Below are 26,152 nucleotides of genomic sequence, written 5' to 3' on the forward strand. Positions count from 1 at the left end.
GCGAGCTGCGATTGGCCTTCAGTTCTCCCTTTGTGGGCTCGTGACAGTCTCAGCACTGGTCTGCTCATTAAATAAGTGCCGGCATCAAACAAAACACGGTGGCTGTTAAGCAAAGACAGAAGGAGAGTCCTTCCACAAAACAGTCCAATACACTCACATGATTGCAGTTTGAGGTTCTCTCCTCTTAAAAGTATTATTTTTTCTTAATATCTATGATCTTAAGAGGAATGTTGGTGGTCACAGGCAATGCACTCCGCTGCTTTTAAGAGCAGTTTCAATTGAAATAAAATGCACCAGGATTATCCATGGTTTTTAAGGTATTTGCTTTTTTTTCTGAGCTCACTTAGACTCACTCACTCACTGGAAAACAAAATCTCTGAGTCAAGAAAGAGAACCTTAAAGATCCAGAGTGTAGGATGCAGGGGGATATGTTGGCAGGAATGGAAGATAATATAATAAGTATATTTCCTTTAGTGTATAGTCACCTGAAAATGAGAATATTTCTGTTTTCGTTACTTCACAATGAGCCATTAATATCTACCAAGGGAGGTGGTCCTCGTGGAGTCCGCCATGTTGCACCACCATGTTTCTACAGTAGCCCAGAACAGACAAACCAAACAATGGCTCTAGATAGGGCCATTTGCATTTTCGCACTTTGGCATTTTTGCATGGTCTACCGCAGTTGCAGCCCTCCGCTGAGAGCATAGATTTTTAAAATTGAAACATCTTTATCTAGTGTTTTCACTGGTTTAAATCACCGGAGTCCATTTGTTTTGGAGAGGAAGAGACATCTGCGGATAATTCGGCTCCCTATAAAAACCTCCTGAATGTCTGCAGTTAAGTTATCAGAGAAAAAAGGTAAATAAATTTGGTTGCCAGACAATTTGGCTCCCGGTAAAAACCTCCTGAACAATGAACACTGAAGGAAATCTAACCAAGAGAAGTCTTAGCTGGTTACAATCTGCAGTCCTCACTGCTAGATGCCACTAAATCCTAAACACTGGACCTTTAAATGCTGAGTGGTTATAATGAAGAGAATTTCAGATAGTGTCAATTAAATCCAAACACCACATAGGTATTCTGTCAACCTGAATGAGCATGCAGGTTGTGAAACTGACTCCCAAATCAAAAAAATGGGCTTTTAACCTCAGCGGTTTGATTTTCACCTGCTGGAATTACACCAGAGTAGAGGCCATGCGCAATCAACTGTTAATAGTTGTCACACTTCTCAATCAGTGTAGGTCTTCTGCGGAGGAGCAGCGTGCCTCCAAAGTCAATTGGGTTCCTCTGGAGGCCGAGGTAATGTAATGAGGGACCACTCCGACTGAGGGCCGGGGCTCCTTTTCTCCACAATCACATAATTAATCTCCTGATTCCACCACTCACCATGTCATGACAGATACGTTTGTGTTTGGTGCATAATGGTGAAGTGTGTTCTGTGCTTCCCGCCTGCCTTTGTTTTGGAAAAGGGTTTTAAAAGCCCATTCCTTTACAGCCTACTGAGGGTTACATACAAAACAACACTCCCTTTGGGCCCTATTAGGAGACAAAGAGAAACACACACACTCCTCAAGCAGGTACCCTAATAATATGTCGGCAATTTAGATAATGACTGGGAGTGAGATAAACTGAAGTGTGTATTACAGGTAATTGGATCTGCAGTGTGTTGGCTACCTAAGCATCTATGGGGTTGTGTTCTTCAGATTTAGAAGGGGCACTAGGAGATGGACTGTCAGTGATAAGTATTGTAAGGCTTTCTGGCATATGCAGTAATAACAGCTGATTTGGGATATTTCAGAGAGAGATATTATCCTCCCCATGCTCGCAGACATCATCAGAGCCGGAAGCAAATCAGAACTGGCTTCAGATATCTAGCCCTGGACAAGGCAGACTTTTACATCATTTCTCCTCAGATCCCTGGCTCTCGCGAGCACGTCCAGTTAGTCGGAGGATGACAAATACAACACCCGGGGCTGTCAGGATGATCAAGTTGAGAGAGTTTTTTTCTTTTCTTTTTTCTCCAAGGTGAAGCCTAGAAAAGTTGGAGCCATAATGAGAGTTGTCAAGCCTGTGAGGTGAAGCGCAGAGTATAGCAGGCAGTGGGAGCCACTCAAGGGTGCCTTTGGGGGCCTGGTGGGCTGGATCTCCTTGGCCTTTAAAGAGATTACCTTGGCAGTGTAAGGAGCAGGTCTACCCAGAGGGTTTCGGGGGAGATAGGCCAAGCAGCCCATTACCAATACTGCAGAGGACCCTCACAAGCTTCATTAATAATCTGATGATGAATCACTACTTTAATTGGACCTTTATAGCTGTTGCCCAATCCCCAGTACCATCTTCTCAACTCCATTCTTAATTGGCTGGTAGTTTGTTTTTATTTCACACAATAATCATATTTTTTAATTGATTAAGTTTTTGTTACTTATTTCATGAAGGATGGGTTCGATAAACAGTAATTGCAGTTAATGTGACGACTCTTAAACAAAGTGTGCCTGTCTTTCAGAACGCTGAATTTGCAAGTGCTCAGATATGTCCATATGGTTCAAAGTAGCGGCTGTTTTAAGACTACACACAGGGTCAGATTTCTCCCACTCTTAATTAGATGAGGGATGGTCTAATTAAATCAAATTCATTATCCACAGCTCTAGAAATCAAGAGGCTCTATTGGAAATAAGGTTAGGCTCCCCCTCATCCATCATGCCTTAACTAACCAATTTACGGGCCAGCCTTTTGCATGAGGCATTATTACCTTGTCATAAACACTTACCTTTAAAATCCTCGAATCAAGCCGTGATATGCTAAGCTTTTATCACATTAGTTTGTGCTACTGTGTCAGCCTCTTTCTGCCTAAGATAAAGTAGGCTCCGAATAATTATATTAGCCACATAAGGCGGAGACAGTGCAAACGACTGCTATTTAAAGCTGGCTGATAATTCTGTATAATTAAGATGTAGTACAGGTCCTCACGCAGAAGAGGGATCGAGGGCTTTTCTGCGGTGAAACAATGAAAAACAGAACAAACAGCTCTGTATTCAGGCTCTTTTTAAAGCAAAAGAGGTGCTACAGACTCACGCTAACGTGACATTTATCTGTGAAGAATTTCACTCTCAGCTTTGGCTGCATGGAAGTCTTAATACCATTAACTACACACTTGGCCACAATGTGTCATTCCTGCAGCTGTGAGTCACGAGTCATTCTGCGTCCATTGTCTGGGAAACACAAAAAGCTACCATCATGATCATCCTGAGCTCAACGGATCTATCTGAGGAGACATTCATCATATGTCTTTGATATTACCGATGCCGAAAAGGATTAGAATTCTGTATTTTAATAACCTGTCGCAGCACTGTTTCACAGTTGCATATTTGTGTCTGATTATCCCTGGTTTAGCATGTGAATGGCGTGGTAAAGATGTGAGAATGCTGTTGCTTTAAATTTATAACAGTCCACCATAGGGCCACAAGCCCCTTTAAATGCCGCGTGGTGGCGGAGCCATATTCTGAAACACATGAGGCCTGTCCTCTGATCTGTGTTGGAAAGTGAATTAGTAAGCTCCATTCTAAAGCCAGTGATAGCAATGGGCTGAGAGCAGTGATTTGTTGGCAGTGTATATTACAGCCCACGGTCAGGGAGGGAGGGAACTGAGAAGCGCGTGTGTGTGTGTGTGTGTGTGTGTGTGAGGGATAGGACAGGGGGCCTTATCACTCAGTGTTTACTCACAGTAAATTGAGTTGAAATAATAGTCTTTCTCTGAGGCCAAACAATGGAGCAGGCTGCAGGCCGAGGGCCCAGGCTGGTGCAGAGCTGGCCTGCGCCACTTCAAAATGAAAGGCTGAGCCCGGGGCCATGGGGAGGAGGCACGGTGGGAGGATGAGGAGGGGGGGGGCAGCCTTTATGTGGACGGTTACACCAGTCGCGGAACAGACACCCCTCTGACAGGCACCTGGGTAGGACAACGGGGAGAGAGGAGCGTGGAGCTGGGAGGAGGAGGCGGGGGGAGTGAAGGTTGGTGGGGGTGGAATGATGAGGCCTCGGGGCTCTGTCATTAGGTTGGTGGTGGAAAGGAAGATGACTGCCCCGAGGACAGAGGAGCGACAGGTCCCGGTGGGACAGCGACCACAACCTCTCACTCCCCCGGGTCTGCGCTGCGACTGGTGGGACGTGTCATTCTGTTAGCCCCCTCTGCTTCAACACGCTCTTATAACCTCTGGCTATGGGTGAGCTCCAGCAGGAGTCTAACCTGCAGAGAGAGTGTGTATGTGTGTGTGTGTGTGTGTGTGTGTGTGTGTATGTATGCAACAGAGAGGCAGAGGCTGAAAGAGAGAGGCGTAGAGAGCATATCCATGTAGTGCATAGACCCTCCTATGCCATTGTTTCTGCGTGTGTGCTTCAGCTGCACCTCAGCTCTGCCTCTTCCCCTTCATTTATCATTCTGCAACATAAAGTGCTGCCACAGCATTATAGAAACAGCTGCTTTTTTCAGACAGCCACAGAGAATGGGGCTGCTCCCCGGCACACAAAGACACTCCTGGACCTAAAGAGAGTGTAAAATTGGTGGGTGAATGCAAACCTTTTTCCTTGCTGAGAGGGCTGACCACGGGTGTCACTGCGGCGGGAGACATTGTCATCGCATCTGAAGACAAATAAGCATCCATATCGGCCCGATCATGTGTATAATGAGTGGCAGGGGCACCAGTGGTTTTGTTCACAGCCAAATATGCAGAACTACAGCTGCTGCCGCATCGCACTCTCTTGAGAATTCATATCAGGCCGTTTAAGCAGGCCTTATATGTATGAATCATCTGAGTGGAGGCACCTGTATCTCTGCAGGCTTTACTACAATGCAGTGTCAATTTATTGAGTCCCGAGCTAAAGCAAAGGGAAAACAAACCCTGTCAGAGCTCTGTTAGGGGTCATAATGCAGTCACTAAAGGGCCGCGGCAAGACCAGTGAGTTGACTCAAGGTAAGCGCCGCAGGGCCATGCAGATACACCGTCAGTTGGGTTTGCGGAGGGACCAGACGTGCCGTGCCATGCTTCGCCATTCCATTCTGTGCCTTAAAGGCTCCACGTGGAGAAAAGGGAATTTTGCCGAACCTGTTCCCTTCCAGCTGGAGTGATGAGATTTTACACTCCGCCAACCACATGACAGAGAAATGCTCAGTGTGCGCAGGGTGTGTGGGAAAGACAGAGGAAAGCAAAGAGAGCGAGAGAAAGAGCAGAAAGGGCATCAGACGACTCCTCTGCCAGACCTCCCGGGGCAAAATGCATGCTTGAATACTTTAAGACACGAACAAAATACTTTCACAGTAACATTAGCTGCTACGTTGGAGAGAGAATTTCCCTTTCAAGATTAAGCACACAAACACAATGCGGGTTGCAGCAAGTCCAGACAATTCATTTATTGTTCTTTTAGGCTCATTTGTACCTTGTGTGGAATGTATATCATAGATAACAATGATGAAATCATCAACAGAAATGTTATGCGCTGCAGGTGTTTTTCAACACACACTTACACACTTCAGCTCTGCATATTTCAGATATAACAATGATTCACTTCGGAATCTGTGCGATGAATAACCACACAAATAAAAAAGAAACACATGTTGCAAGTAATAAATGACAAAAAGCATCAGAAATATACATGTAGACAGCAGATGATTTTGTAGTATTTTATCAACATGTCTGCCGTGGCTAGTGATGGAAGACGTTTTCAGATCCTTAACTTAAGTGAATGTAGCAATACTGCAACATAAAGAATTTAAAAGACCTGCACTAAAAAATGCCACAAAGATTAAAAGTTTTCAAAAAAGTCTAGAAATAAATACTCAAAATTTAATAAATATGGCCCCTGTGAGTGTTACCATTGATGAAGTGATTATTATTTTCTATACTATTAATAGCATTTGATTGCACTCAGTCAAGGTGAAGCTAATTTTATATGCTGTTCGTTTAACAGAGATCATAAAATGTTTTGTAGTTTTAATCTGTCTGAATCTCTGACGTAAATACAGCTGTAGCAGAAGTATAAAGTGGCATTAAATGGCAATAATCACCTCCAATACCTCAATTTTTCACTTACTGCTTAAATAAATGTATTTAGTTTGTTCCACGTCTGGTCATTTATAGCTAACACAAAGGGTATAATAACCCCTTTGTTTCTATAGAGTTCAGATATAACAATTACTGGTCTTGCATCTGTGAGTATGTGAAAATATATATGCAAATAGAAACCATATTTGTGCAAAAAATAAATGGCATAAACTCTGAGTAGCAGAAATCTGTGTTTAATTGTGTTAAAGAATAAATATTACTGCAGATTAGCTCTTAATAGTTCCCCTGACATATTGTAGATAAAAGAGAATATTGAGTGAATTGCTGTAAATATAATTTCATTGCTTTTGAAGATATGTATGTGTGCTGCTAAATTGTGTTGTATATTTTAACTTGAGCTTCATTTTTGGTGTCAGACGTAACTGAGTGACCCAGTTGGCATTTTGTTGAACACAATGTGATTCTTTAGTAGACCTCTACATCATTTTTTTTGATCTTCTAATATAAATTCATCACTTTAATGTTCGACTCCCTCAGCCAGACACTCCTAAATCAAACCAATTGGGAAAGAATGTATTAAAAGAAAAAATAAAGATGCAAAATGACCTTTCTCTCCCCGTCGACCCAAAGAGCCCTGGAATTTGTAGGTGGTCTCAATAATGTAGCTGATGGTCTTAAGTGAAACAGCAGGTTTTTGGTTTGCTCTGCGGCGTATGTGCGCCCCTCTGTCTGTTTGACACATTCCAACACTGCACCCCTCTCCAAGGCTCCTAACTACCAGTCAGTCGCCATGGTTACAGCCATACATCCATGCCAGCCCCTCGCACTCAAAGACATATTTGTTTGGCTAGTGTAGCGACGTTCCTGAAAAAAAAACACAGCTTTTTAGCATAACACCTGCTAATCTTGGGATTTAGCTCTTTGAAGAGGATTGCTGATCAGAAATTCAAATATATTATTTGAATGCTAATCTGAATGTTAATCCCTGGCCCCCGGGTCTTAAAGCATCCTGTCTTTCAATAACAATGTTTATTTTTCATTTGCTTTCCCCTTTTTCATTTTCTCTCACCCACCCCGCCCTCCCACCCCTTATTTAGCTCTGTCGTCTATTCCCTCAAGGATATTAAAGGTGGACTCATCTTGTAAAAGTAGGTGGCAATTTGAGAGCATCTGTGACTTGGGTGCTCCTATAGACGTGGATTATTAGTATTCATTTTGATGAGAATTTAAGGTGGCGGGGAAGGTTGCCCTGGGTGAAATGTTTGGTATTGATCCTGCTTAATTGATGTATCTTGCTTCAATCCTGCTGCCGCCACCATGTCTGATTTTCTTCTGCTCACTATCTTCAAAATTGTCCATCTGTGATAAAAAAAGGCTCTTTTATTGGCAGCATTTTCATTATAGCTCTGTGTATTTTCCTCTCAATTTCTTATCTGTTTTCCTAGATGTTATCTGCATGGCTGTGTGGTATCTGAACGTTAAAAGAGATGAGTGGGAGGCTGATCTGGGTGTTCTTTAAATTATGTCTTAGTTCGGATAAATAAATGCAAAGAAAAAGAAGGAGAAGATAATGAAAGACACACCAGACCAAAACATATACATCCTTATAAAAACTACTACTGTTTATTGACATATGTGAGTGGTTAACATGGTGTACATTACTCTATAACTGCTCACTGTATATCCTCATCCAGTCAGCAGACTGAACCATGCCTGCTCTTCTTTCTTTTGTCTCGGTTAAGACGCAGAGACAGAGAATCAAGGGCAGCAGGATCACAAACACATGAATCCGGATCTTGTGAACAACGTCTAATTCCTGGTTGCCTCACATTCTCTCCCCCCAAACTAATTTTGGGCTTAGACTGAATCTCTGTTAAATAAACAGAGCCCCCTCATCCAACCAGCCTCCATCACAATGATCTCAAGATCATCTTCTGCCCATTAAAACCTGGGCAAACACTTTACTTCACACCAATACTAAAGATCGGAGGAAGAGAAGGAAAAGGCGGGGGGTAACACACAGGAGCTTTTTCTTTTTTCCAGCCTTTCCCAGATTGTCTCTCTTTCTCCTTTGCTACCTATTAATCCAGTATCTTTCAGCCCTGGTAAACTCCTCAAGATGGACATTGCTTGGTTCGGGGTGGAAAGGGGTCAAGCTCCATTGGCCTCTGCACAGAGCTGTGGAATTTTTCATTAGTGCACAGCTGGGTCACAAGTGGCTCCAAAGCCGTCTTAATATTGTGTAGGCCCACAGATTAGGAGCGCAGAAAAGAAGCCAAAGCGTGATGCTCTCCACCAGACCCTGTCTTTGCATATTTGCAGACTTGTGCTTTAGAACACCTCATATTACTGTTTGTTTTATTTCTTAGACCCAGAACCTCTGGGTCAATAGTAATTATGAAGCCCTCCAATCCAAATGTTGTTTTTTAACCATTCCAGCGCTGAATCTGGTAAGATGAGTCCATTTATTTTCTTACCATAAAGAAAGTAAAGTATCTTAGCGTCAGTTCCTACATCTTCACTTCATGATTTAATCATATTATCTGAACATGTTGTCACACTAGTTTTTTATTTCTCCCAAAGCATTATGATTTGTCGTCAACTCCTGAGTCTCATTAGAAAAAATACAAATGAAAAGATAAACCTTTGGGTATCTGTGGGCAGTTTGAGTCAGCCGTACCTCCATAACGTGTGACCGCCATTGCACTTATTGTAGCCGTCACTCTCTCTGCTCTCCCAGCTCTTTCAGAGGCAGCAATCACTCGCGGTGGCTCGTCGAGCGGGCCAAGCCCTTAATGGCAGGCTCTGCTCCACCTCACGCAGATTAGCTATGAAGGGGCAGACAAACAGAAAGAATTGTATTATATAAAAATGGGTGCAGATGATTTTAACAGGAGCTGTCTTGGAATTTTTTTTTTAGTTTGGTTCTTGGCGTCTTGCTTTTAGAGGCACTGCATTGTAAACATGTCACATCTCCAGCGGTGATGGCCCTTACAAACTGCTTCACTTACCGGAGTGACAAAAGGCAGAGCTGAGCACTTTATAACAGCCTTGTAATTCACCGTCTTTTAATTTATTTGTTTAAGGATCGACTCCACTTTGAGAACAGGTAAAAAAAAAAATGAAAATGAGTCGGGGGAAAATGCCAGAAAAAAAGAAAAAATTACAGTCATAATTCCCTCACTGATGCTGTTGCTCAGAGTATTGTTTGTTGTGAGCTCTAAAAACTGAGCCTAAATGTAATGTTGCACTCATTTTACATACTCAGGAACACCAGCTGTCCAAACAGCATCATGTGTGCCTGCCTGCTTACTCTTGTATTTAGATGTGTACTTAGCCTCCTCTGCTGCCCAATACACTGTCCTTTTCTCTCCATGAGCTTTGTTCTACCTGTGTGGCTGGGGAGGATTATTTCCACGCTGTTTTCCTAGTGACTCATTAGCAGACACATGTGAAGGAGAAGCGTTTGGGTTGCCTGATGCTGCAAGACAATTCTCGGCATACCGCTGTTGCTCTTGGAGCTTTGTATGAACACGCAGTTTTGACTGTGTGTAGCGTTGTGTGTAGCTATCATATATGTTTCCGAGTCTGACAGCAGCATGAGTTATACCCCATTTGCTTTGATCAGAAATTATGAAAGATATATGAACAAGATTTGCATGTGTTTTGGGCTCTTGCAGTCAGTTAGAATACACATGAGCACATCATCCTCTCCAAACTGTACTTCAAGTGTTGAGTAATCTGGGAAACACACAGCCTCCTGGAATGAGATCATTTGAATAACGACTTAAGGGTTAGGATTTCTTTGTGCAGCTGTGCGGTATAGCGTTATGTACAGATATGCCTGGGATGTCTGTCTGGCCGGGGACTCGTCTGAGGGAGCCGCACATTCCAGTGCGTAGGAGCTCATGCTGCCATAGAAATAAAGTGGCCATATTTATTTTCACAATAGCGGACGTGTGGGATAGACGATCCTGGAAACACCTCGCTCCAGACTAACTGTAACCAGTGTCTTTTTACAAATCACGATAGCTCTGCTCAGCAGCTATTACTAAGTGTGTTCCCTCTGAGATGTAGGGCAGGTGTGCATGCATACACTAGCACACACCGAACACGTCTCCGCTATTATCTTTGCTATGCCAAGTGCAATCAGCTCGTCTCATTCCTCCCCTGTGAGCTCGCAGGCAGCCGGTTGCTGCGCTTCAGTGCGGGGAACAAGCAGAACCCTGTGGCCAGAGCTGTGTGATGAAGAAGGCACCTTTGGGCCATTAGTGGTGTACACATCTCCCGTTAATGTGTTTTACTTTTACCTGCTGGGAGTTTAATTAAAAAACAAAGAGCCTCAATTTAAAGGCCATTATTATGCTAATGTAGTAAGCACGGGATGGTGATTAAGCAGCTTTTAGAGCTGACTGGAGCTGGCCCTTGGGAGCAGAAGGATGGCACTTTTTATTTGGCTTCATTACTCTCCATGAATCTATGCTCCAAAGAGAAATGCTGATACTATGAAACAAGGTCAGCTACTGAGATCATTTATGGAGACAGCGTTATCGGCCCCACTTTGTTTTGCACTGTGATACACTCGCAGACTGAAAGTTTGTTTTAACTTCATAGAGGAAGAATGAATCAGGAAATGCTTTAGCTGCTTTTATTTACACGTGCACACCCACTGTGTTCAAGTAAAACTTTTGGAGTCTACCTTTCTCATCTGTCCCCCTGCAACCAATCAAACACTCACATTAGCTAATTTCAGGTTGCTATTTTTAGACCGTTGTGGTCAGCGTCTACTGTGCTGCTTCCAGAGGACAACAGGACCATACATAACAAAGTAATTTTCCCAATGTTGAGACAAAGTTGAAAAGGTTTGCCTTCAACATCTGGGCATCAAATGTGTTCCTTTTAAGCCGAAGCTCTTGATACTGTTTCTAAGAGCCAATTTTCACACAGGCGTGTCTCATGAGCAGCTGAGAAGTGGCTGTTCTACAGCTCAGATACCTCTGCTGCCTCTTTGAGACAGATATGTTTGTTGTCGTTCCACACCGCCACAGCTTTTCTTTCCAGACAACAAACAGAAGGAGTTTCCACCTGGAAATTTGAATGTGAAATACGCTAGTCATTAAATTTGGTTGAGATTTGGTTGAAAATTTATTTTAAGTATGTGAAAACAGTAAATCAGTAATTTTACATTTAAAGACTCAGACTTATTTTCAGAGGTTAGATGAGAAGACCAATAGGGAACGGGATTTGCGGAGAATTCTGGGGCTTGCTAGCATCTTGACAGGATAAGCATACGATAGTTGGCAGTCTAATCTGTTGTTCATCATCACAAATGTATAAGTAAGCATGTAAGACAGATGTCCGTATAGAGAAGCTCTCGACAGATGAGTATTACAAAATTTAAGTGAGTAAATGATTTTGATCCTTACAGACCTTGAAAGCTTGCCACCTGATGTCTTTCTGGTGTTTGGCATCAGCAGCTAACGTTATATCTGTCAGCAATACTTTGAAGGTCCATGTCCAAATATGTGGGTACAGGACGTTTAGATGGCCAAGTCAAATACCAACTACAACAATCTTTGGGACAAAAATAAGCAAGCTAATGTCATACAAAGCTAATGTCATACAAATTGAACGCTAACAAATGTCGTCTAATCATGTGTAATTAATCTACTGGGAACTAGCAAATTTAAACTCATAACATTAGCCTACCTTTGTGTCTGTGTTATACATTATATACTGCATTTAGTGTTTTGAATCTTATTACTGATCAGTGTTGTGTGTGGCTACAACCAGCATCATTAGCTTAGCTTAGCATAGAGGCTGAAAACAGGGAAACAGCTAGCCTGGCTATGTAAAGCTTAACTAACTCACAATATCTCGTACAAAAGCAAAGTCTAAAAACGACATGCTGCAATTTTATGTGCCGGACTATTACAGGTTGTTTATTTAGTTTTAGACATGCTAGCAGTACCTTTGGACAGAGCTAGCTTGGCTGGCATCAGACGTCAATATCACATCAGAACAATGTGGGACTCTTACATCGGACGGACATTAAATTTAAGTTGAAATTGACTGGTTGACTATATTTTACATGTCTAACAACAATAGAATTTTACGCTGTGGGTGTTAACATCATGATGTTTTGCAGATGTTGGGTTTTCTTCTCCATACCTTATAACTAAATTTTGTCATTCTACGTCAAATTGACGTTGGCATGAGACGTTTGAAAGATGTTGTATTTTGGTTACTGAACAACACAACTTAAAACCAACAAATTATCAACGTCATCTGTCGTCAGTATTCTACATCAAATTGATGTTAGCATCTGATATTGAATTTTGTCACCTGACATCAAACCCTAAATTCAACCAAATATCAATGTCTAATGATGTTGCTGGCCAGCTGGGAGGCTTGCTATTTCCCCGTTTCCAGTCTTTACACTAAGTTAAGCTAAGCTAAGCTAACAGACTGCCCTCATATTGACTGAAAAGATATTAGAATGGTACCAATCTTATAATCTAACTCCCAGTAAGAAAGGGAATAATCAAATTTCTCCAAATGTTTAACTATTGCTAAAACGTTTTTTATTCTGCTGTTTTCAGTCTTTATGCTAAGCTAAGCTAACCTAACCAGCTGTAGCTATACATCTCGCCAACAGGTACGACAGTCGTGTCAGTCTTATCATCTAATTCTCAGCAAGAATGTGAATGAAAATTTTTTTCCTCAAACTATTTTATTGTGTGTCACATCTGCTTTGAAAGCAAAGAAACAGGAAATATCCTGGTCTGCTGCCGAGAAAAGACTGATATGAAATATAGCTGCTAAATCAGGAAGCCGCAAGCGTACACGATTGACCGATTGCTCCACATGCCCTTCATCCTGCCCGGAGGCCCTTGTCTGACCTGCCTCCCAGGCCTCATCTCTCACCTCTGCCGTGATTGGCATGGCCACAGGTTTCCTGCTCAAACACGAGAGCCCATCTTCAAAGTAATAGCTTACAGCTGCTGCCTGAATAATCCTCATCCCCTCTGTCTTTGAAGGGATGCGGTGACATAATAGCCCAGGCTATTCTTCTCCAAATTGTTATGGTGTTTCTCCGAGTGTTGTTCAATAGCAAAAGGGGAGTAGGTGAGACTCTTGCACGTGTTGCTAAATGTAGCATGATTATCAAGCACCATAAGCAGCTCCATACTCCCCCCCCCCCCGCCCCCTGGCCCTCTTCTCTCTCTTATTCTTCTGGGTTTCTTTTATCCCGCCCAGTCCTCCTGATGCTTATCACTGCGGCAGAAGCATTAAATGTAATGTCTGGAGAAGGGAAATCATTGGCAACATGTGGTGAGAGCTTAAGATGTTGTCACACTTTAAGTTGCCTATAATCTGTTCAAAGGGAGAGTGCATAGTTCTCCAAAGTGCCTGGAAAGAGGGGGGAAGAAGAAGAGCAGCAGAGAGGCCGAAGTCTCTCAGCTGCACTTGGCTCGGCTGAAGTGTTCATCAGACAAAATAACTGTCGGTCCCTGTTGGCTTTTGTCCTCTTCATAATGCTCTCGTTTTTTTTCCCCGTTCTCGTCTGTGTTTTTGTGCATTTGCTAAAAAACACAGCTTGTAGCGTTACAAGCCTCAACAGTGTGATAATCTGTCACGGAGAGGAAGAGAGAACCATAGATAACGCAAGAAAGAACAGACAAGGGATTACAGGTATGTGGACACAGGATTAAAAAGAGGGACGTAATGATTCCTCAGGGAGGAAGGTATGTGCTGAGATGGGCTCTTTTTTTTTCATTTATGAGTCCAGTTGTGGGTAGGCCTTGGGTAAATATTGACACTTGAGATGCGGCCATTGATCCGCACAGGAGGAGTCTCATCACTTGATCTGTGCGCTCAGGTGTGGGAGGAGGAAAAAAAGTGAGAGCTGGGTTGTCATGCTGGTGGTCTTCTTTGTGGTGTCAAGCCTGCCTCTGCGACACTAGGAATCATGTTACCCAAGCAGCTGAACGTCCAGAAAGTGGATTTGGGGTGAATACAGATTATAGTGTGATGGGTCAGTGGGATCAAGTAGAGGCAGAACGTGGTAAATGATCACCTAAATCACTTTAAGTCTGATTCCACTCACACCTACAGCACTTTGATATCTTTAATATCCCAGCAGAGCTCAACAGAGAGCTGCTCCTTTTCTGCAAACCTTATGTTTTTCTCTATATAAAATCATCATTTACATCTCCTCTGTCTCCCGTTGGCCCACTGGCCTGGTCCTCAAACCACTAATCAGGTAATGTTGGGGAGGTTGAATGGCGTGCCTCCCCCTGGTCAACCTTCACTGCTCACACAGTGGTGTTGTTTTAAAGAGCATTCTTTAGCAGCTGAACTTGGAAAGGTATTAAAGTGGGATTAGGCTCCTCCACAATCCACTGCTTGTGTCATTCAGGGAGTTTGTGTTCTCCTCTCCCCACTGCCACCTCCCCACTCCTCCTCTGTTTGATTGTGGCTAGCCGCAGGAGTGGGACCGACTGTGCCTTTCAAAGGAGAGGGGTAGGGTTAAATCCCTAGTCCACTGCTCCCTGCTAATTCTCCTTGTTCCTTAGAGAAGGATTTACTTCTGCTGCCAGCTTCTCAAAGGCCTTCTCTGCCCATCCGAAAAGTCGCCGTTGCCTTCCTGTGGAGGTGTGGTTGCCATAGAAGGGGCGTCATGCATGGCTATTCCATCTGAACCCCGCTGAGAATGGGGACCGGGGACTGAAAACAGGCAGAAAGTCCGGATTAGACCCGAGGACAAAGCAGGACAGGAAGATTCCAGAAGGGACGAATAGGAATTACAGCAGCAAAAATAATGCAAAGTGACAGAGAGGGGAAATAGAAAAATAATGGCTTACAAGATTAGACGCGGCGAGGAGAAAGAAGAAAGGAAAGAGGGCTGAATGAGAATGTTTTCATCTAGATGAGAAGATTTGAGAGAGCGGTCGTAGGTGAATGCAGAGCCCTGGACGTATCAAAACCGCACTAACAAGTCATTTCCTCAACTTTTTTGCTCTCTTTTTGAGCCCTAAGCCAGCAATCATTAGCTAAACATTAGAGTTCGAAGCTGGGAACTTGTCTTGACAGATTCATCACCTCTTTTCCCTGATCCCAGCATGTAACACACTAATCCCTCTCAAAACTAGAAACAACTCCCTGAATATTCAGTTTATCTTGACGCGAGTGTGTCCATTTAAGATCTCCCTTTATTAATTATATTTCTGATTTTTCTTTTTTTTTTTTATGAGTAGTGTTGTTCTTGCCTTTTGTTTTGTAGCGTCTGAACTTGGAGGTTTGTTTAGAAGACAGATCCAGGTTGGCAGGTCACTTAAACCAGAACCCTGCTTGTTTGAGAAACATGCCAAAATTTCTTTTTCAAGGGATTATCCTTGAGGTTTTTCCATAGTTGAATAATAATCTTCTTAACTTATTGTAATAAATGAAAGATTAAAGGATTTTATGAACCCTGAGAATGCCAGCTTCTGATATCTCTGTTGTTATGCTGCATGATGGTTAAAAAGAAAATCAGACACCGTTTCTCTGTACCAGATACAGGTGGTGATCATAAGGGATGGTACTAGCACTAATAACCTATCAATTAATATGATGTAATTAAGATAACATCAAATCAGATCCGATAGTGAAGCAATTATTTTATAAAGCTGCACAGACAACAACAAAAAACCCGCTATCTCGTTTCCAACGTGCATACAGCTGCTCATACGCATGCACATTCATGTGTGAACACACGTGTGCGCACACACACACCGTATCAGTACTCAATCGGCACCTATAACAACATTACCATAACAAAACCATCCTTTGGTTTCCCCTCGGCTTATATTTACACATTATATTCATCACTATCGCTCATCCCTGTCCCGAAACCGGAGGATGATGTCAATTGCTCCTCTTGCTGCCTCCCTGCCTTGCACAATGAAATAGATGTTCACCACAAATAGATAGGCGGTTGCCAGCTGTCTTCCAGACCAGGGCAAACAAAGAGGCCACTAATAAATCCAGCTTTACGGCTGGACAAGATCAACCACACTCCCTGCCTTCTTGTTCCATTTAATGTGGCTTCTTCCGAACAACCCGAGAACGAATTAAATGCCTCTCAGTCACCAATAAAACAATGCAAACATCTTCCTGAAAGGATATAAAAGAAGATGAAGGTGTTGTCTAGGAAATGGTGATAGAGGCAGTGTTGCACCATAGGGGCACAATATTAGACAGTAAGATGAAATATGAACAGACTACAGGGCAGCCCAGTAGTCAGCCATGAATCATGATACGGTGTCTGATGCCTGTAGAGTGTCACAGATATGAAAGAAATGTGTAAATTGTCAGCACAGGCTTGATTGGGATCATCAGGTTTCGGTGATTACCGCACTAGAACATGATCCAGCCTCTTTTTGAGATTTGTGAGGGGCTTTGGGTGCCCATGACTGAGCTTGCTTGGAATGACACAGGGGTCCGGCCCACCCTAGAAATTTTAACAGATGAGCTGCTGCCAAAGGGAGTCACCTCCTTGGCTGCCCACAGGATCGACAGGCCAACTTGACTCTTAGTGAAACAGAAAGAAATGATAAGTAACAAAATAAAGTCACATGAAAAGATCCATCATATGTCTTAACATTTCTGCTTTTCATATGTAGGAGAAATAGTGTGTTTTTCTCAGAAGTTACATATTCTAAATTTAAAGGGTAACTTAGGTATTTTTCCGCCACTTGCAATTTACACCCATTACAAGTGCTTGTTTTTGCCACTGACAGGCTCAGATTGTTACTGTTTGTGTTTAACAACATTATATAAAGGATCCCAACAGAGATAGACATTTTTATTAAAGGGTAAAATCATTTTTGTTTAACCAGAAAAAGCCCTAAAAGTGCCTCTGTCAAATCCACCAAACTCCACTTAAAAAAAACGTTGGTTTTAGCATGTATAAAGCTAACATATTTTCACATCTAACCGAGTGAATTAAAAGTTTATTTCAATCAAACCAGTGATGGTGATTGTTGGAACAGTGGAAAAACAAACCAAAACAGTGTTTCAGAGTTTTATTTTGTTTCTGTTGACTTTGACTGAAGTGTGTTTTATGGCGATAAAATAACCGTTTATTTAAATGGAGTCTGGTGGGTTTGGTGTTTGCGATTTCAGGGCTATTTCTGGTTGAACAGCAAGGATCTTACTCCTCAACAAAAAGGTCTATCTCTGTAGAGAATGGTTAGAATAACAATCTGAGCCTGTAAGAAGCAAAAACAAGCACTTTTAGTGAAGGAAGGCTACGTTAAGTGTGCATATACCCAAAGTGGTTATGTGGTAGCCTGTTTTTTGAGGCTAGTTGCAGCGCTCTTGCTAAACACCAATTTAACACATTGTTGTTGCTATTAGTCACTTAGGCACAAAAACAAAATAGGGTCCAGGTCTAAAAATGCAGACGTTACCCTTTAACTTTTGCTGAATGGTAGCCATTGTGGCCACAAGTGGCAATTGTAGGATATTGGAAAATTCTAAATCACAGTAGACGAGACAAGAAGACGAGAAGAGTCTCAGTGCTACAGTAGCTGCACACAATTGTCTATCTAAAGTTTGCATTAGCCACCATAAGCTGCTGGTTATATCAAACCAAACAAGGCTGAAGCAGGAAAACTCCAGAGTGTACTGAAAAATGCAAGGCAGCATTTTATTTCTTAAGAATTTACCTTTTTATATACAAAATTATTACTGCTCTTTTTCTTTTTTCAGAAGTTACATAGTGTTGCTTTAAACAAGGAAATTTCCCCTGTTGGCACAGCTAAGATTTTTTCTCTCTTGTTCCATAGGATGTTTGCCACCAAGTGCAGCGGCTGCATGGAGAAAATCGCCCCCACAGAGTTTGTGATGCGTGCCCTGGAGTGCGTCTACCACCTGAACTGCTTCTGCTGCTGTGTGTGTGACCGGCAGCTGAGGAAGGGCGATGAGTTTGTCCTGAAGGAGGGTCAGCTGCTGTGCAAGATCGACTATGAGAGGGAGAAGGACTTACTCAGCTCGGTTAGCCCGGATGACTCAGACTCAGGTGAGCCCTCTGCACCCTCTCGCACAAGAGTGAGAACAACACCCAGGTGCTATCATCATATGGCACCACGGTGTTGTATTCTGTATGCTCTGTTCCATCACAGTGGTAGCCAATGTAGACAAGCACCACATTGGATCTAAGCTGAATCTAACTGCTTTTAGTTAGAAATATTTAAAGAGAAAAACAATAATTTGTCCTTTAACTAGTTGCCAGATCATTTGCTCAACATCTGAGATTATTCAGAGATCTCGCATGCAGCCCAGGCTGTAAAAACTTCTAAAACAAGCCTCCATCTGCAGCTTTTCAATGGCTGATTTTGTAGCTTTCTAATTCAAGTGGGGAGCGGTTTATGATACAGTAGGAAGTGGAAACAGGACGAAGCCAAGCCACCCCGTATTAATGGCTCTCCATGCGTGGGCAGGATCTGGTGCTGGAAAGAATTAAATCACTGTATCATGGTGAGTGACAGAGGGATTTGGGGGCCTTTCTGCAGAAAGCCTGCGCCTCCACTCTTATCAGCTCTAGTGTTCCTCGCCTATAGCCTCCACACACAATGAGGCATCTCGCCAAGCCTCACTGTTCACTACCATCTGGCTCACATTTAAACATGCACAAAAGCGGGGAATTTGTCAAATACATCTGTGCCTGTGTCAACTTTTGTCAACTTGTGGGAATATTTGCTCTGCGTCTTCCTCGTTTCGGTTGTGTGTCCCGGTGCATCGCGCAGGCATGTCTTTTGTGCATGTCTCCAGATTTCAAGATGGAGAAAATGTTGACATGAACAGAGGTTAACCTCGGCATGTGGCAGACGAAATGTAGGTTTTTCGGAGGAGAAATGTAGATACTTAACAGAGTCAGATAACCGGAGACACTGAGCCATCGCGTGTGCCTTTCCTTACAGTCACCAGACCCCAAAATCATTAGCAGCACTACTGGTTTAGATCTGGAAACACTTGTTTTAGGCCCCACATAGACAGGTAATTTCTGGGTTTTAGTCATCCATTTTTCATGGTATGTTTACATAGCTATGTGGCCTTTGTGATGAAACTCAAATGCAGAATTTCTTCACTGAATGAAGTAACCTATTTATATGTCATACTACAATTACAATTAAAGCAACAACAGTTTAAAGTATAAGCAAACTTATTATGACTTTACCCTTAATAGAGGATAAACTTTGAGGATACAGTGTGTGTACAGTACAAAATACAAAGAAATTCATAATCACTGCATTAAAGTTTAGGATTTTTCCTAAAGTAATGAATTGTTCAGGGAGAAAATAAAGTACTAGTTAGTGTATGTAATAGCTGCAAACAGCAAGCTCACTTTTAATGTAAAAAAATAAACAAACAGGCATCTCCATAATAACAGAAATCTAATAAAAAAACAAGTTATTTTTTCGCTTTAATGGCATGTCGTAGTATAGAAGCATAAAAATGACACTGATTTTACAACCCCAAACTGTAATATCCTGCTGCTGACAGTAAAAATCCGGCAATCCATATGAACATTGTCATTATTTTAAGGTCTGAAATAGAGAAAAAAAAAAAAAAAAAAAAAAAGGATCGTCTTGCTGTGTCATGGGAGATGCATTTCCCACATGTACTCGTGTTGCCTTTTTTTTCCATGTTGCACTTGATGTAGTATTCTTATCAGAGATTGATTTAGTGTAAATCAGACAAAGCTGAGCGCAATAACTCACATGTGACGCAGAGTCCAGCTCGGTGACAAATGTGCATATTTCACCACGCTCTCCGAGAGCGAGAGCCGTAGACTTCTGTAAGTCTAATCGTACATGTGGCCTTTTCCTTTTGTAATAAATTGATAACAAAGTATCAAAAACACATGTGTCTCCTTTGATTATGCACTTGTGGTGTGTGAATCTCCCGGAATTGGGAAGAACGAAAATATATTTATCAGCAGACTGTCACTGACTAAAAGGGTGTAGTCAGTTCAAGCTTGTGCTGATGATGATACAGAAAAATGACACTCTCTGCAGAGAAAAGTGACGATGAGGAGTTGGACATCAAGCCGGAGAAAGGCATAGGAGGCCCGGGGAAGGGGGATGATGGGAAGGATCCCAGGAGGCCCAAAAGACCACGAACCATCCTGACCACTCAACAGAGACGGGCCTTCAAGGCTTCCTTTGAGGTGTCCTCAAAACCCTGCAGAAAGGTACGCTTAAGTTATCTGTGAGGGAAATGTATCTGTTTTTTTTATATCTTCCCTGGTCTGCATTTGGGGTAATGGAAGTTTAGATGCCGACCACGAGCCCTACAGTAGTTTCACAAATAAAATTCTCAAATTAAAAAAATCTCAACCACCTCAGAGCTGTGCTTTGAAGTGGCAAGCAGCATTCTGTTCTGTGTTAACTGAGGCAGGCTGGTGTAACGCAGACCGCCTGCACCAAATGTCATACTGAGATAGGAGAGCTGCCTCCATAGCCTGGGCCCTAAAACAGGCACTGCACCCGGTCCAAGGCTTTGAAGAGGCAATAACCAAAGAGGTCCAAAAAGCCCACTGCATTCATTCAGCGTTCACTGAAATCAAAGCAAATCAAAGCGCCTATCGGGGAATGTGGAAGATATGTTAAGGAGGCAGAGTATTTCAGTGTGCTGTGAAGTGTTTTGTTTTCTCGTGGGATGCTGGAATTTTTTTGTCTCTATGATTTCAGGTGAGGGAGACGCTGGCTGCAGAGACAGGACTCAGTGTCCGGGTGGTGCAGGTGTGGTTTCAGAACCAGAGAGCTAAGGTGAGAGCTGCTAACACAGGATGAATTAGATTTTGCGCCCATATTCAACAGCCTTGTTCCATCTTAGAGTCCATAGCTTATAAATCACCACAACTATGTGTGTTAAACTTATCACTACATTCCTTTCACAAATGTTTAAAAAAAAAAAGGCCCAAGGAGTTGCAAATCTCGCTCACTCTTGCACTAAATGTCTACACCCTCCTCTTTTCTGATTATTATCTTGTGAAAACCTTTGATACTTGACAATGAAGTGCACTCAGATACAGATTCTGTGCAGTTCATTCCAGGGTGAACAGCGAGGAGCATCCTTTTTAAATTAAAGAGCGCATGTTAGTTTTGGGGGTTCCTCACAACTCTGACTCCTCCGTTTCAGATGAAGAAGTTGGCAAGAAGACAGCAGCAACAACAAGAACAACAGAATTCTCAGAGGCTTGGCCAAGGTACAATACTGTACTTACCCTGCACACACACAATGGAAGCTCAATGTCTCACCGCTCTTTCTCTGGGAAACTTTTTTAGAAGCTATATAGTCACATTTTTTCCCTTTCGTATTTTCCACATTTTAAAGCCCCCCTTCACTCACTTTGTTTGCTTGTTGTTGCTCCACTTGGTTGCATTAGCCTCACTGTGCAGACTGGTGTTTGTGAAGGAGGAAAGCTTCTCTGTGTTGGTTGCTGAGTTCAGTGTGTATGTATAAGTTAAGTTTTGTGAGATCACAACTGGAAGCCAATTATGGTGCAGTGTGGAATTTAGACACGTGATTCGGAAGAGTAGGCCTAGGTATCATTTAAAGGGTAACTTTTGTATTTTTCAACCTGGATTCTTTTTTTCCTGTGTTTTTGGTTCTAAGAGATTAATGGAAACAACCATTTTTTAAAATGGTCCAGTATTGCGTGAGAGTGAGAGGGCCGCAGCCGGTAGCTATGAAACAGGCTGCAGTGTAACCACTTGGGGCACGTACACACACATGTTTTTGTTACAGTTAGGCTCAGATTGTTATGCTAAGTGTCTGACAACATTCGGGATAGGATCCCTACAGAGATAAACCTTTTGTAAAAGAATAAGATTCGATTTGTTAAGCTCAAACCAACCTGGAAATTGCTATCGCCAAACCCACCAAACTCCATTTGAATATGCAGTAATTTCATCATCATAAAACAAACTTTGTGGAACGTCGACAGAAACAACATAACACTAACAAAAGTCACCTTGCTTTGTCTTTCCACTGTTCTTACAATCACCAGCTCTGGTTTAGTTGAAATAAACCCTTAATTCACCCACTTAATTGTGATAATAGGTTAGCTCTGTACACGGTAAAATTAATGCTTTTTTGAATGGAGTCTGGTGAGTTTGACAATAGTGATTTCTTGGCTGTTTCTGGTTGAACAAAAAGGATCTTACTCTTTGACAAAAAGATATACCTCTGTAGGGTTCCTTTCCATATGTTGTCAGACACTTGGAATAATAATCTGAGCCTGTCAGTGGCAAAAATAAGCACTTTTAGTGGACGTAAATTAACGGTTTACTCAAGCCCACAGTGGTTACATTGCAGCCTGTTTTGCTGTAGTTGACAAATACAGAAGTTGCCCTTTAAAGAATTTTTATAACGAATAGTTATTTAAAGCTGATTATGTGTCATAAAACAGGTATGGGGGGTCTTTAAGTATTTCTTGTCATAGCAACACATTCTTTTAAATGTTGACATCAAGCTAGCAGTGTGAACACTGAATCAGAAAATATGAGCTTCTTTTCTTCCCTGTGCTCTGTTGCAGTATAGTTAAATTTTCTCTGAGAAAAGAGTTCACACATTCAGTAATTACATTGACTAACAGATTGCAAATATGTCGCAGTGTAAACAAGAACACTTCACATCAAACGCAACTTAGAGATTCTGTCTGGAAGCCAAACAAAATGAATGGCAGACATCATTTTGCAAAGCCACTGCAAAAGAGAGTGCGGGGGGGGATGGGCTCCAGTGATGAAGCCACAAGAGTTTTGTGTCCCTCTCACAAGTCAGTTAGCCAAGAGCAGTGTTTGTGAAGGGAATTGTGGGAGAAACCACAGGAAAGACTACTGTAGGTTTCCATGGAAATACTAACAGACACAGGCAACAAATCCAGGTATTTGGAGGTTATTATGGCTCACGAGCACCACACTCCCTTTATTTTTATCAGGTCTTTTGCTCTGGCAGGATATGAAAACAGAAACTCAGATTTAGGTGTGTTTGAGGTTTCTAAACTTGCCAGGCATGAACGGGAATCTACCAGGGAACAAGTCCCTGCTGTTAATGCTGTCATGGTTTTTCCCCTGTTCAGTCCTAGCTTTCTGCCCATTGTGTGGCGTTGACATTCTGCAGACTCATCCCCTGCTTTTTTTGTTTTTTGTTTTTTATATTGACATTTTCTGTAATGTTTTTCCCCCGTCTGCTCACTTTGCCCTGCAGAGGTAATGTCCAATCGGATGGAGGGGATGATGAACTCCTTCACACCGCTGGCTCCCCCGCAGCAGCAGCTGGTCGCCATGGATCAGAACGGTTACAGCACAGACCCGTTCCAACAGGGGCTCACCCCCCCACAGATGCCCGGGGACCACATGAACCCATATGGTGAGCATCCCCCCTCTATGAAAAAAAAAACACACACACCCACTCCTGCTCTAAAAAACACACACATGCCTGTCCCTTGATCAACCTCATGGCTCCCCAGCGTGGGACATGTGTTCAGGCCGCAGCTCCCCTGATTTAAACTGCTCACAAAGACGTACCAGCAGCTTCTCCTCCCACATGAGATAACATAAGCTATTGGGTTTTGAAGTTCATTTTCAAATCTGTTTAATATGGTTTTAACTCTCCGCCTCCACTTCTGAGACATGCCCTGTTACTGATGATGTTTTTCCAGTGGTGGTAAAAAACATGTGGTCGGTGCCGACAGCTTGAGATAGAAGCGCAATCCAGACAATGATTGAGGGCCGTGTGAGCTAATGAATCAAAGCGTGAAAACAACAAGTCTCTGATTTCTGTGTGATACGGGAAAGAATTAAAATGCAAAAGAAGGAGAGGAGGGGGGAGATCAGTCAATCAAGTGTTAGTCCACAGGATGTAACTGGAATAACACATTTCTGAGTGATGTCCTCAACAAGCCCCAGAGGGACCATTTCCTGAAGTTCATAACTTCCTTATAATTTGCCTCCATTTAGTTCATCTCGGTAGTAAGAACCCAAATCCCCAGTCTCATCACTCCTTTGGTTTGGGGAAAAGAACAATATTGGCAAGGCATTAAAAGATATGTCTCAAAACACTGTCCCCATTTTGTGCAACACTATCATTAAGATCCAGAGTGTAATAAAGTTAACTATTCCCTCCAGAGAAATAACATGTTGAGGTTTTATGAAAGGCGGAAGCAGTTGCTATTAACCAGATCTTTTAGGAGGATGCCCCTTGTTTACATGCTCCCTCATAGACCGCAATTGTCCCAGCGAGGGCAGCAAAAAGTGAGCTTTGATATCGAACAAAACAGCTCTCCCAGTTGTGATGACACACAACAGCAATTTCTCAAAGTGACTATTAGTAATTATAATTTCCCAATGCTGCTATAAATCTCAAATACGAGATTGCATTGATTTCATAGTCAGAGCGGGGCGTTGGTGCGTTTTTCTTTGAATGACGCCTCTGCCACCGAATCCTGACGGCTATCTCCGTATTGTTCTCTCCGCAGGTAATGATTCTGCATTCCATGACATAGACAGCGACACGTCTTTAACCAGCCTCAGTGACTGCTTCATGGCATCGTCGGACGTCAACTCCATGCAGGCCCGCGTGGGGAACCCCATCGACCGCCTCTATTCCATGCAGAACTCTTACTTTGCGTCATGAAAGAGAAGAGTGGAGAGAAAAAAACACAGCAGCACAGAATAAACTGCCCCATCTCAACCTAAAGCGCGACGGCCAGGAGTTTCTACACCGACATGGACACGACAGAAGAAACCTTGCAGTAGCTCCTGGTTATGTGCTGAAGCTTACTCAAAGATAGTAAAAACCACTTGTTGTAGGACAGTGAAGATTCCTGGGGAAAAAGACTTAAATATTGTTAGAGATTATTCAGTAGGATTGCTTATCTGTCGCAGGAGGTATTACTCTTTTCTTTGTTCACTTAAAGAAAACAAGTAGATATTGAAGCCACTGATTACACACTCTCAAACCAAATAACACAGTGAATTTATACAGTGCATGATCAATTGTAAACTAAATCTTTTTGTAAGCCCCACCCTTCCCTCCGCCCCGGTTAAGATGTGGTGTTTGGACTGTTCCTTCTTTACACTACATGGATTTCCATGTTCACCGTTAGCATTTTGATCACTTTCAATAGGTTTAGATATTGTGTTAATAGTAAATAGGTGCAGCATGTCTGCAAGAGTGACTGTACATTTGTGTATGTATGAGAGTTTGTGGTGAGAAAGAATTGTTTAGAGGAGAAAAAAAAGGTGGAGAATTTGTCGGCCGAGTAGGATCAGTGAAGTGTAAATACTTTCCCCAGGCAAATTGGATGTGCATGTTACAAAATGGAAAGCATTCTATTTATTTAACTATAACAGGCTCTTGAAGGTGCATATTAAAACTGAAAAGCTTTATTTAAAAAGGAGAGCATTTTTTTTGTTGAGTAATTAGTGAGTTCATGAGTGTCACAGCTCATCTGTATGCCTTTTTAATATGAAGATTAACCCTTTTGTTTTGTTTTTCCTTCAGCCAAGCTGTAAATGAGCAATGTTGCTATTTATTTCGTACAGACCATAAACCTTTTGTTGTCATTGTCATATGTGCATTCTCAAAATGTTAAAGTTGCTAACTGACCAAAGTTGACTGGTTTGATGAATAAACAATGTCTTTCTCCTGATAACATTAAATAAATGCCATTCAGTGATCATTCATATGGTAACCATGTCAAGTCCCAAATATCACCTGCTTATGTGTAACCTCAACTCATTACATTGGGATTTGTCAGTTGTGCTAGTGGCATAGCTCAAGGGATAACAATGTCAGTCTGTTGGTCGGCATGCTATAGACCGAATCACAATGTTTGTTCACAATAACTACCAGGTAGAAATGAAACAGCACTGAGCAAACACTGCCTCAATTCGCTAGTTTTTCACCATCTAAAAGAAAAAAAATATAGAAATATAGAGATGTCAATATTAGTTTAAGTGTACACTATATTTAGAATTTTTTTTTTTACCGTTTACCTTGCAGTCAGACAACAATTTCTGACAGGCAGCTGAAGCTGTTATCTT

General features: G+C 42.2%; 1 protein-coding gene across 5 annotated transcripts in view; it reads left to right on the top strand.

The window, feature by feature from the left end:
• Positions 1 to 25,792, top strand: part of lmx1bb (LIM homeobox transcription factor 1, beta b) — a 63,263-nt gene extending 37,471 nt beyond the window's left edge. For all 5 annotated transcript variants that reach the window (XM_078170859.1, XM_078170858.1, XM_033619449.2 and 2 more), the window contains 6 exons: positions 17,885 to 18,117; positions 20,117 to 20,292; positions 20,792 to 20,869; positions 21,243 to 21,309; positions 23,313 to 23,474; positions 24,583 to 25,792. In XM_078170859.1, the coding sequence (XP_078026985.1) occupies positions 17,885 to 18,117; positions 20,117 to 20,292; positions 20,792 to 20,869; positions 21,243 to 21,309; positions 23,313 to 23,474; positions 24,583 to 24,740 (874 nt within the window). In that variant the 3' untranslated portion in view covers positions 24,741 to 25,792. The remainder of the gene's footprint in view (positions 1 to 17,884; positions 18,118 to 20,116; positions 20,293 to 20,791; positions 20,870 to 21,242; positions 21,310 to 23,312; positions 23,475 to 24,582) is intronic.
• Positions 25,793 to 26,152: the final 360 nt, after the last annotated feature.

Source organism: Epinephelus lanceolatus, chromosome 9 (assembly GCF_041903045.1).
Source record: "Epinephelus lanceolatus isolate andai-2023 chromosome 9, ASM4190304v1, whole genome shotgun sequence".
NCBI classification, from domain to species: Eukaryota; Metazoa; Chordata; class Actinopteri; order Perciformes; family Serranidae; genus Epinephelus; species Epinephelus lanceolatus.